Genomic DNA, 11,942 nt, shown 5'->3' on the forward strand with positions numbered 1-11,942 from the left:
TAATCGAGTACCGCTGAAATTGTCAGTATTGACTCAACATCCCTAGCACGGCCTTGAGCAGAGTTTGAAAACGCATCTGTGCTCCCTGTCTAAGACCGCGCATTCTGCAGTGGATTTGAAACATTCATACGTTTGATCCTTGTTTAGCTTGCTGTGCGCACTGCTTTGTCGCAAGCCTCTCTAGTTATACCATAACCATAGTAAATGCAAGTACACGTGAGGTTTATGAGCATCGCTTCAGCTGAAACAAGTGGGTGTAGCATGACACTGTCTCAATGAAGCACGTTATGTTACTGAAAAGGGTAGGAACCACAGGCCTAGGGGACTCTCCATGCAGCTAAGCCTCCTTGGCACATACCACCTCTCTCGGACCACTGCCTTCTGCAGGGTGAGGCCCTGGCCTAAGAGAGCTACGTCAGGAGCAGCACAAAGAGCAGCCCTCATGCTGCAAAGGTTTGATGGAGAGAACCGAAGGCTGGGCCCTCTCTCCTCCCTCAGCCTCGCACAAGCCGTGGGGGACGGCTGACCACAGAAAGAAAGCTTTATTCAACACGTTAACAAACCAGAGACAGTTGTACTACTGACACTTCGCAATCCTGACCAATGGGGGGCCAGAATCCAGCAAGAACAGGTGAGAGCTGGGGTCGTTTACAGAGATTTGCTCCCCTCCAACTAGAACCACAGAAATGTGGCCTGCTGGGGTGTCACTGCTGGGCACGTCACTGCACTAGACTGGAAACCTGCTCCCCCAGAGCAGCTTCCAGGCTGTATGGGGTGACTGATGGCTTAGGAGGGCTTGGCCAGGCAGCGCCCTCAATACACATCACATCCCCATCAGTTCAGCGCTGAGAAGAGCGAGGGGTCAGCACACAAGGAGCAGGGCTCCATGTTCACCATGATCAGGAAGAAGCAGGTGGCGCTGACCAGTGCTGGACATCAGCGAGACTTGGTCACAAGGGGAGGCGCTCCGGGAAAGGGCCGGGGCTCAGTTAATAGTCAGGACATCACTCTGGATCTCATGACTTAGCTGGGTCTGAAGGTCGCTCAGCTTCTTCTTCAGGCCAGACAGGGCAGAGAGGACGATGGTCTCCGGCCGCAGGGAGCCGCAGGACTCCACGTTGTAGTAGAACCTGAGAGGAGTGGAAGGATTAAGATACATTGTATTGGGGCTTTATCCGGGGAAGGGGTCAGAAGAGGAGATGCCCTCCGTCCCGTTAGGGAGATCTCATTTGCAGCTCCTGGGAGTCCCCCACCCCGCGAGCTGAACCCGGCCTTTGCAGCAGCAGCCCTAGGCCCAAAGCGAAGGCTTGTAAGGTCACAGGCTGTCGCTCGGAGTGCTTTCTCCAGGAATTTCTGTATCTGCGCAGTTGCCCTGCAACCCGCCCAGCATGCTGGGGCTCGCGTCTCTGGCCACTACTGCAATACAAATCAGTAGGGCTCCGTCAATGCTGCAGAGTGTTTCAGATACAGCTTATTTCTGAAAAGAGCGTTCCCGCCGCAAGAGCATTTCGAAATGAGCGTTCACACCGGAGAGGCTAATTTCAAAATAACGCCAATGAGGGGAGGCTTCCCTGGAGGCCAATTAAGGCGTAATGAAGTACACACAGTCAATTTCTGCTACTCCACCAACAGGCCCCAATTTACACTCCCTCCTGTCCCTGCGGCCCAAGGAAACACCAGCCCCTTAGTCTGGCGACCTGTTTGCAAAGTCCCTGACCCCGTCCCCCAGAAAAGGTACTGAGGCTCTGCAGGGTGGCCCCTGGAAATGCCCTCTCAGGCCTAGCACTGCAGCAGACAGCTGGCCTCTTACCGCTCTGGCTTTCCATTGGGGTCGTAGGGAGCCTGGGCCTCATCTTCATCAATTTCAGAGTATTCGCTCTTGGGCCTAGAATCAAACGCAGCAATTCAGGTTAGCGTGGGAGCCCACCTCCCCCTCACATCCTTCCCACTCTGGGCAGCAGTTTGGTCCCATGACTGCGTATGTGAGAGGCCAGCGTTCAGCAGTGGAGCATGGTGGTCAGGTAATTAACACTGTGGAGATGCCAGAGGCAGATTGCAAATGTATTCCAGCCTGTGGCGGGCCAGGAGTTTGAGATCCCAGGTTTACTCTGGTGCTATCGTTCTGGGGCGCTCAACTTATCCCCACGATCGTACCTCATTCAGAGTCTGATTCGCCTCGCCTATCCCACGGTTCACCTCCCTTCAGAACTCCTTGCTTACAAAATCAGGCATATCTACACACAAAAGTGTCAGAGCAGAGGATTACTGAACAATTGCTCTCCTGTAGTTTTACCACAATTATAAGATCAACGAAACAGGCGTAGTGCAGCTGCATTTCAGCGTAGGCCGCTCAGAGCACGAGAAACAAGCCACTGCATGAAACTTCAGTTTGTACCAACTTCCCTGGTGCTTTTTAATGTAGCCTGTTTGTAAAACTAGGCAAATATCTACATGAGGCACCCCCGGAAGATCTCTGCTTAGCCTCAGGATTCCCATACCCCCGGCTGAGGCTCACTGCTTTACTTTATCTTCTTATTGCTCTAAAGTCATATATGTGTCTCCCAAACTGGGAAACAGGCCTGCCCCTGGAGAAGAGGGTGCTGGACAATGTTCCCTCTCATTTTTCCCATTCATGTGTGGAAACTTCATGTACCCGGGCTTGCGCAAGACTGCATCAGCAACGGAAACAAGAAACCTAGCTGCGAGTGCTCAGTCATCAGCTGAGGGGTATGCGACTCAGCTGAGGCAGCACACAGCTTCCAGGGAACGCTGGTGTCAGACTAGTTCCAGGCATGGCCCAGCAGAGGAGCTAGGTAGGACAGGGGAAGGACTCACCTCCACCTCCTGCCTATTACAATGACTTGCAAACACGCCACCACTTTTGCTGCACTAAAAGCCACCCCATCTTTCCTGCACAGCTGGGGGAGCAGCTCACAAGTACAGGGCAGCAGCCTGACAACCCAAGTGCCCCTTCTCTGCACCCCGCCAGCACTCTGGGGAGCGTTGGGCTGGCTATTCTATACCATTCCAGCAGTTCACAGGAGTGGCTCTGCCGAAGGAGAAGATGCCATTTTCATTCCAATCCCTTATTTTCCATTGCTTACCACATGCTTATAAGTTATACCTTGGGCTACAACTTGACCAGCTGCTGGAAACAATGTAAACAGAAACTGCATGCAGTCTGCAGCAGAGGCGTGTGCTTGACTGAGGACATTTAGAAAGAGACATAGGAAGGCCGCCAAACTAAGGATCGCTCAGGGACTATCTCAAGCTTAAATGTAGCATTTACTACCCAGATGACCCCCCTTTACTGGAGGAACAATACAGATGCTCTGGGAATCCTAACTTTAAGTAACTTGGAATTTGTGGTTTTATGTTTCTCAGCCACAACGGTGCATTAAAGTCGTCTCTTGTACCGAATGCAAAATGTTTTCTCCTGGTGATGATGGCAGGTACCACTCCGCCAGTGCTACTCACCAACCAGAACGTACCATTCTTCCGGCTTGGGGTAGACCGTGTGCCTCAACGCATTGTCTGGGTCGTACTCGAAGGCGACTCCTGCTGTAGGGTTCCACTTGGCGTGCTCCTTACCAAACCCCTTCTTGGCATAGGCTCGCAGCCTCAGCTCCTGGCCTTTCCGTAACTTGACAATGAGGATGTCTGAGAAGCACAAACAGCACGTCAATAGGGATGGCAGAGTGATTGCGAAGGACAAATCGGCACATGGCTCATTCACGCCGATATCAGCCATGCCCCTCCGCTGATGGAAGGTGAATACGTGGGGACCCGCTGTTTCTGGAGCTCGGCTGTAACATGCAGTTATAACCATCAGAGAAACGCACAACCTCCTCCCTCCCAAGCAAACACCAACTCCAAAGTTGCAGTAAATGCTGGGTCCACATCCGTTCACGGGAACAAAAAGTTAACCCTGCAACACTGGTATTTCCACACTACAAACATTGACTGTCAGTGCTACATCGGCAACAGCCCCAGGGTTAAGCGACCACAAGTTGAACCTCTTTAGTCTGGAACTCTCGTCCAGCAACACCCGTAATCCAACATGATTCTAGTTAGCTGAATGACCAATTACCATGGGTGTGGCCAAGTTTCTGGTGGTCCCATAAGAGTTTCTTTCCAGCCACCAGTCCTGGCCCTTGGTGTTCTGTGCTGTAAGTTAGCTGTAATTTACCCCAAAATGTCTTATAAGAGCCCAGAAAGCCATGGAGTCTTATGAATGCTGCTAGACAATACCGACCTCCCGCCGTCCCAAAGATGCCAGATTAGAGAGGTTCAACCTGTGGTAACTTGGGTTGTGAGCCCAAGAGAAAAACCCGCTCCTCTCTGCAGCTTTCCGATAGTGACTCACTTACCATCCTGCTCCACATAGTCATTAGGGTCATTGTCTCTGCTCCGGGATGTCACCTGCACAGAATGACACACAGACACGAGGTCACTGGGGGACCAACCCCTTCTCCCCGCTGCCAACCCTGGGTTACCCACTACACCAGGGGAGGCCAATCAGCCAGGGACAGAGGGCAAAGAGCCACATATTATATAATACAGACTTCCACAGCTTACTTGGTGCTTAGAAGACTTTTAGGGGTAAATTAGAGTTAAATAACAGCACTTTTATCTGTATCTATATCTATAGATATAGATAATAACAACAGTAAGAATAGCACATACCTATATATATAAATAATAGCACTTATATCTGTACCTATATCTATACATAGATATAAATAATAGCACTTATATCTATAGGTAATAGTAATAATAGCACTTATTTCTATAGATATATATAAATAATAGCACTTATATCCACAGATGATGATAATAGTAATAATAGCACTTATATCTATAGATATGTAAATAATAGCACTTAGATAATGGTAATAATAGCACTTATCTATACATATATACAAATAATAGCACTTATATCCATAGATGATGATAATAGTAATAATAGCACTTATATCTATAGATATATAAAAATAATAGAACTTATATCTATAGATAATTACAACAATAGCACTTATCTCTATAGATATAAGTAGAGACAAAAATAAAAACATATGTGGCTCAATGTCCACCCCCCTACCAGAGCCAGGTGCCCCCAACTCACCCCCACCTCACTCTAACTCAATGCCCTCCCCCGCCCGCAGAGCCAGGCACCCCCAGCCTCCCGCTCAAACTCAATGCCAGCGACTCATTGGAGCTGCCGGTGGGCCGTGCGTGCAGGAGGCGGACAGCACCCCCAGCGCATGGCTCTGAGATGGAGCTGCAGTTAATTGCTCTCAGAGCCACAAGTGGCTCGAGCGCCACAGGTTGGCCACCTGCATACTAAACTACTGCAAACAGAGTCTGCGGCAAGGGAGAGGCTGCTTCGACATTCAGCAAAACTTTCTACCTGCAAGGACAGTTCAGCGCTTGACTTGGCTTTCAAATGAGATTGTGAAATCCTGATCGTTGGGAGGATTTTTGGAAAAACAGGTTGGATTAAAACCGGGACAGTGCTGCTCTACGTTAAGTTGCTGCTGCCTCAGGGCAGGGGGATGACTGATTAGATGACCTCTCCTGGTCCCTTCCAGCCCAAGCCAAAGTCCAGGCCGCTGTACTGAATTTTAGTGGATCAATTCTGGATCACACCTACACTGGTGATTTACAGAAGGAAGAGCCAGGCTACCGTTCCCACGTCATGGGATGACCACGTTGGTCAGTTTGTGGGCCCCATGGCTCCAGAAGATTACTCAGAGCTGCCCAACCTTTAATCTGGAGGGACAGCTCAGTTGTTTGAGCATTGGCCTGCTAAACCCCGGGTTGCGAGCTCAATCTTTGAGGAGGCCATTTAGGGATCTAGGGCAAAATAGATTTAAAAAAATCCATCCGGGATGGTGCTAGCTCCTGTTGGGAGGGCAGGGAACTGGACTCGATGACCCCTGAAGGGCCCTTTCAGCTCTATGAGATATACCCATGATCCAGCATGCAGAGCCCCATCATAATCAAAGTAGCGCGGCTGCTCAGAGAAAGATTTAATGCGGTATTTGAAAGACAGCTGTGATCTGGGGGCCATGTTTAGGCTACTCGGCTATGATATTTTAAAGACTTGCCCTCATCAAATCCCTTTCAATCCATTCTCCTTGTCCACTCCCAGTTTCCTTCTCAGAGGCCCAACAAGAGCCACTCGGCAGCCAGGCCTCATCTCAGACACCGCCACTAGCTAGCGCTGCGGAGGGCCCACAATCACACCGGGCGGCCAGGCAGGAGTCCTACCACCTCTGAAGGTTCTCAGACAACCCTGGGGCCATGGTGATTTAGAACACAAGCCTAGAGGATGCCCTGGTGAGTCTGCGTAAGAAGAACATGGCCATGGATGATCTAAGGGAGAACGTAAGGGCATTGGTCTGGCCCTGGCTCTTTCTGCGTAGGGCAAGGGTGGGGAAGAGACCATACTGACTGGCTTATCTTATACCGACCGGTATAACCCGGGGATTGTTGGAGATGAGGTCGCGGGATGTCACGTGACGAGTCTGGTCTTCATTACACCGGACATCCAGGGTAAACTCCACAGAACACTCTGGACAAAACTCATCACACGTACAGTCCTAGGGAGAGGTGGTATGGAACAGGTCAGGCCCACTTAAGCAAAGGTCTGCCAATGAGAACGTGCAGCATTCATATCAGGCCGTTCTCCCTGGCCTTGCAACAAGTGCTTGGCCTCTCTCTCAACTCACCCTGGAGTACTGCAGCTTATCCACAATGTCATCGCTGGTGAGCGGGATCAGACCTGAGGGGAGAGAATAGGTAGTGTGGGAAAGTGCAGAAAGGACCATGAAATACATTTAAGCGACGCCGGCCTCGAGGCAGGATCACCAGAGAGGGACAAAGCTCCTGGCATCTCACCATCATATAAGGTCCCATCCAGCTAAGAGACAGAAACGCCCAACATTGCTGTTAAAAGGATGGTGTTTCATTACCCCGGGCGGGATAACAGTTACTCAGCTTGGTCTGCAGCACGGGAGATTTAGGTTAAATACAAGCTGAACCTCTCTAATCTGGAACACTCTTGTCCACCAACATCAGCTGCGTCAATCTTGCTTTGAGTCTTGAGGCCCGAAGGGCTGGCATCTAATACTCTCACAGTGGGGCCTCTGACTTGGGAATGTTTTTCCCCATTAGCCCATCAGAACCCAAGGCCTTTAAGCTCAGAACACAGCAAATCTTTCACCTGTGGACTGGTTATTTGTTTTTGTTTTCCATCCTTTAGCTTTAGTTATAAAATGGTTTAATACACAGGAGAAGTTCACTTCCTGTGATATGGATCAATAGAGTTATGTTGTTTGTGTTGCAGGCACCCAAGAACAATTATGCATCTAAAGATTTTAGGACTGAGCTTATAACATTTGATTTGCAGTACAGGATGACTCTCTCTAATCTGGAACACTCTCGTACAGCAACATCCATAATCCAGCGTGAGTTTAGTTAGCCAGATGACCACTTACCATGGTGTGGCCAAGTTTCCATGGTCCCCTGAAGTTTGTTTCCAGCCACCCGTCCTGTGCTGTTCTTTAGCCGTAATTTACCCCTAACATGTCTTCTAAGAGCCCAGTAAGCAGCAGAAGTGTTGGTAATGCTGCTAGACAATATTGAACTCTTGTGGTCTGGCAAATTCTCTCCTCTGGCACAAGTCAGGCACTGAGGGTGCTGAATTGGAGAGGTTCAACCAGTATTAACTATGGTTATAATCAAGCATGGATTTTCCAAGGACTGGAATAGGTTACCAAGGGACTGGACTGGACACCTCTTGACCCCCGTTAGCCCTATGATTCTAGGATTGATTCCTATGGTACAGTCTAGACATATACAGGAAGCCAGAATGATTTTCCTCCTTTCTTTAAGATGTTGGCTACTCACCCAATCTGTGTGCAATGAACTCATCATGGAGCACCGAGGAATTGGCATCTATTTGGACCCAGTCGATTGCTGTAAACAGAACGTAACCAAGTGATCAAAGCTCTCGGAGGTGGAAAGGAACCGAGTTCACAGTGAGCACAGTCCCATGATACATGGTTTCACAAAGCCCGAAAAGCACAGCTGGTCTTAGCTCATGTGCACTAAACTTAATAAAAACAATCGAACATTCGAGACTCGGGCACATTAATGATCAGAGCCATGCAAATCTGTGGCTATCCGCTTTATATCCATGACGGCCAGTGCAGCTTATTTTTGTGGATACAAATGCGGAGGCAGATACAAATTTTGGATCCGCACAGGGCTCTAAATACAAGGCACTTGGGTGGGTGATTGCCAGCTTAGGCAACACACGCGGTAGCTGTGCTCCAGTTAATGTGCTAACGATCAGAGTGGCCACAGCAGCACAGGTGACAGCTGTCCAAGGCAGCAGACAGGACTGTGCTCAGCTGCTATTTTTAGTGCCATCACTCAAGCAGACCCGGCACACCTCTGTCGCCCTGAGTGGGCAATGCTGCTCCTTACTGTTGCGCAGATGCATCCCAATGGGATTTTTTTTCCCCCCATGAACACACAACAAAAGACTAAAAGAGCGGAAAATACCTATTATGGGAACTTCAGCTATAAACACTCTTCGGATGGAATTCGCTACCCTGTAACAGAGGAGAAAAACCAACCATGGGACACTGAGAAACACAAATAATGAACTTCAAACGCAGAGTACTCCACTTTGGAAGGAATAATCACTGTCACACATACAGGATGGGAAGCGACTCTCTAGCAAGGAGCACTGCAGAACAGGATCTAGGGGTCACAGTGGATCACAAGCTAAATGTAAGTCAGCAGTGTGATGCTGTTACAAAAAAAAAAAAGAAAGCAAACCTCATTCTGGGATGTATTAACAGAAACATTGTGATCAAAACAGAAGTCACTCTTCTGCCCTACTCTGTGCTCAGTAGGCCTCAGCTGGAGTAGTGTCCCCGGTTCTGGCCATAATATGATAGTAGAAATATGTGGAGAACATGGAGGTGGTGTACAGAGGAGCAACAAGAATGATGAAAGGTCTAGAGAACATGAGCGACGAGGGGAGGCTGAAAGAACTGGGCTTGTTTAGTTTAGAAAAGAGAAGGCTGAGAGGGGACATGAGAGCGGTTTACAAGTACCTAAAAGAGGGTTACAAGGAAGAGGGAGAATAATAGTATTCCTGGGTCTCTGAGGATGGGACAAGGGATTAAACTGCAACAAGGCAGGTTTAGGTTGGACATTAGGAAAAACTTCCTAACTGTCGAGGTGGTTAAACACTGGAATAAATTGCCTGGGGAGGTTGTGGAATCTCCCTCGCTGGAGATATCTAATAGCAGGTTAGACAGACATCAATCAGGGATAGTAAAGATGATACCTGGTCCCACCCTGAGGGCAGAGGACTGGATTGGATGACCTCTCAAAGTCCCTTCCAGTTCCAGTGTTCTGCGATTCTGATTCAAAACACATTTAATCCCATGGGAGAGAAACAGACCCGAGGCATTACCCTGAGTTCGTGTTAGCTGAGCTATACACAAAGAAGAGCTCACTATGAGGATAGGGTTTCTTTCTCACTACCGGCATTACACCCACCACCAGCATATCTGAAGGACGTCTACACCGAGGTCAGCACACAAGCAAATTTTCATCAGCACATGAGGCAGGAGCTCAGCCCCACCGCTCCTCCCCCACGCAGCTGGGAGCTTGCTCAAAGCCAGGCCAGGCCTCCTGTGGCTTAACAAAAGACCAGCTAATGCTACCAACCGCCCCCTATAGAGGAAAGCTCTGCATCTTAATTCATTGATTAACAAAGCGGTTTCAAGTAGGACTACTGGTGACTTTAAAAAGCATCACCAGCACTTGGACCATACATAGAGATCAAAAGGTCACATTTCGGCACTCTGCCTTGGAAAGGCTGCTGACCCCGGTATACACTGGCACAGCTATGCCCCTTCTCTGAACAATGGTAGTCCCGCTGCAGATTAGTTTAAATAAAAAACAGCGTGTTAATTAGAGTACAGATATTTCCATAACTCCTACTTTGTAGAGGCCATTTATTTTACCTTTCCCTGATATTTTCATCATACTACAGACGTTTGTATGGATAATGGAAAATGCAGCTGATTTTCTGTCTGGAGAGGGAAGATGCCAGAGATTTGGGCAGTTGGGAGAGATAGTTGGGCCTTCTGGCACCCTGGAAGATATGGGAAGCAATCTGGGTTTGTGGGATAAGCAGTTTTTGCTAAAGCAGTCAACCATAAAGTGGTTTGAACAACGATGTGTTTAAATGCCAACCTGTAGGTTAACAGCTCCACTGAAATAAATGGGGCTGGTCACCCCCGTTTCATGTATGTGGCAGATTTATAGAAATTTTGGTAGTGCCCAAAATCCCCAAAGCCTGCAATGTTCCACCCCGAGGCTCTCAGAGGGAACGTCAGGCAGAGCTCTAGCTTGTAGTTTGGGTGCAGGCGCAGGGCTAGGGGTCTGGGAGAGACTTTGTGTATGTGAAGGGATGCAGATGGGAACACAGGAAGGAGTTCAGGGCTAAGAAGGGGTGGGGGTGCAGGCTCTGGGAGGGGTGGGAAGCACAGGGTTTACCTACTGCATCCTCTTCTCCCCCCAGCTGCTCCTAGCCAGGAGAGAGGTTGGCTTCTGAGTGCTGCAGCCCGCAGGCACTGCCCTTGCAGCTTCCCATTGTCCTCAGGGGCACTCAGGCCAGAGGCAGTGCATGGAGACACACCCACCCACGGGCTGCAGGGATGTGCCAGCTGCCCTCTGCGGCAAGGAGCTGCTCTAGCCCCACTATGTTACAACTGGTGGTGTTGCAGGCCCCAGGTCCTTTTAAATTGCCCAGAGGCAGCAGGTGGGTCAAGGGACATTCCAAGGGAGGTGCCTGGGAGCAACAGGTAGGACTGTGGGAGAGACCTGGCCCTGAATTTTGCTAGAGGACGGCCCTTGGACAGGAATATTCCTGGAGCCCAGGCATCAGGGTCCCATGTAACTGGCTGCCCCTGTTAATTGATTCTTCACAAACAAACCAGAAAGCTGGTCATGCCCCCCCCGGGCAAAAGAAAATGAATTCCGGAATACGAGACTGTGGCAAAAACGAGGCGCGCGCAGAGCCCGTAACAGCCTTAGCCCAGGATCGCACTCAACACAAAAATGGAAAGACGTGAAACCTACTTGCGACTTGAGCCTTTCCAGGGCAGGGCCCAGCTAGGACGGGGCAGGGCTTGGTCTTGCCCCGGACTAAGCACATAAAGCTCAGGAGCGGGACCACAGCAGCAGGCCCAGTCTAGGGTGCTGCAAGGGGTAGGGGGCTGCGCTGCCCGGACCCACCCCAGGGTGGGGGGCATCTTCTTTGCCCCCCACCGCTCTGAGCACTGGATCCCCTGCCCCAGACCTGTGCCCCGGCCCCACGCTACCCCAGGGCACCAGCTCTGGGGGGGGGGGTCTCCTCCCACCTGGCAGGCGCACCCCACGGGAGGGAGGCGGGGGGGGGGGGGGTCCATGGCACCCTAGAGCTGGGGGCGGGGAGCAGGAGCACGAGCCAGAGCAAACCTCAGGGAGGCGCAATGCAGCCGGGGGAGGCGGGGAGCAGACGCTGTGAGCGGCGGTCCCCATGGAAGGAATGTGCCCCCCCCCACGCTCCCCCGCCCCCGCTCACGCCAGGTCCGTGTTCTCGATGATGAACTTGACGTTCTCGTCGGTCAGCTCGGTGATGCGCACCGTGGGCTGGTTGGCGTACGGCATGGCGGGAACCGGAACCGGAAGCGACCTCCCCGGCCCCGCCCCCCTCTCACGCGCCGGAAGCGCCCAGACACGCCCCGCCCCCGCCCTCTGCAGCGAGGGTAGCACCGCCCGCCCGCTGCGGTCCAGCAGCTGGGGCCCGATCCGGTCCCGGTCCCGGTCCCAGCCCCAGCCCCGCCCCAGGCAGAGCCCCAGCCCCG

At 50.9% G+C, this 11,942-nt stretch overlaps 1 protein-coding gene across 2 annotated transcripts; it reads right to left on the reverse strand.

Annotated features, from left to right (window-relative positions):
• Nucleotides 1–399: 399 nt before the first annotated feature.
• POLR2C (RNA polymerase II subunit C) lies at nucleotides 400–11,772 on the reverse strand. Of its 2 annotated transcripts, none has more exons than XM_075008457.1 (9): nucleotides 11,660–11,772; nucleotides 8,575–8,624; nucleotides 7,915–7,983; nucleotides 6,735–6,787; nucleotides 6,477–6,605; nucleotides 4,371–4,422; nucleotides 3,478–3,660; nucleotides 1,811–1,885; nucleotides 400–1,130 (listed from the first exon to the last, which is right to left on the reverse strand). In XM_075008457.1, exons 1-9 carry the CDS (start codon nucleotides 11,743–11,745, stop codon nucleotides 1,057–1,059), a joined length of 771 nt encoding a protein of 256 aa, XP_074864558.1. In that variant the 5' UTR covers nucleotides 11,746–11,772; the 3' UTR covers nucleotides 400–1,056. The 2 variants fall into 2 exon arrangements, with proteins under 2 accessions (XP_074864558.1, XP_074864557.1); XM_075008456.1 differs by having other exon boundaries at nucleotides 409–1,130; nucleotides 3,492–3,660.
• Nucleotides 11,773–11,942: the final 170 nt, after the last annotated feature.

Source organism: Carettochelys insculpta, chromosome 14 (genome assembly GCF_033958435.1).
Source record: "Carettochelys insculpta isolate YL-2023 chromosome 14, ASM3395843v1, whole genome shotgun sequence".
Lineage (NCBI taxonomy): Eukaryota > Metazoa > Chordata > Testudines > Carettochelyidae > Carettochelys > Carettochelys insculpta.

Excerpts from the sequence above, each read along its gene's own strand:
- POLR2C (XM_075008456.1), bottom strand. The coding sequence starts at position 11,745 with ATGCCGTACGCCAACCAGCCCACGGTGCGCATCACCGAGCTGACCGAC. Across the intron at positions 1,886-3,491 it reads TACCCCAAGCCGGAAGAATG|GCCCAAGAGCGAATACTCTG; the intron begins GTACGTTCTGGT and ends GTTTGATTCTAG. Across the intron at positions 1,131-1,810 it reads CCCAATGGAAAGCCAGAGCG|GTTCTACTACAACGTGGAGT; the intron begins GTAAGAGGCCAG and ends CACTCCTCTCAG.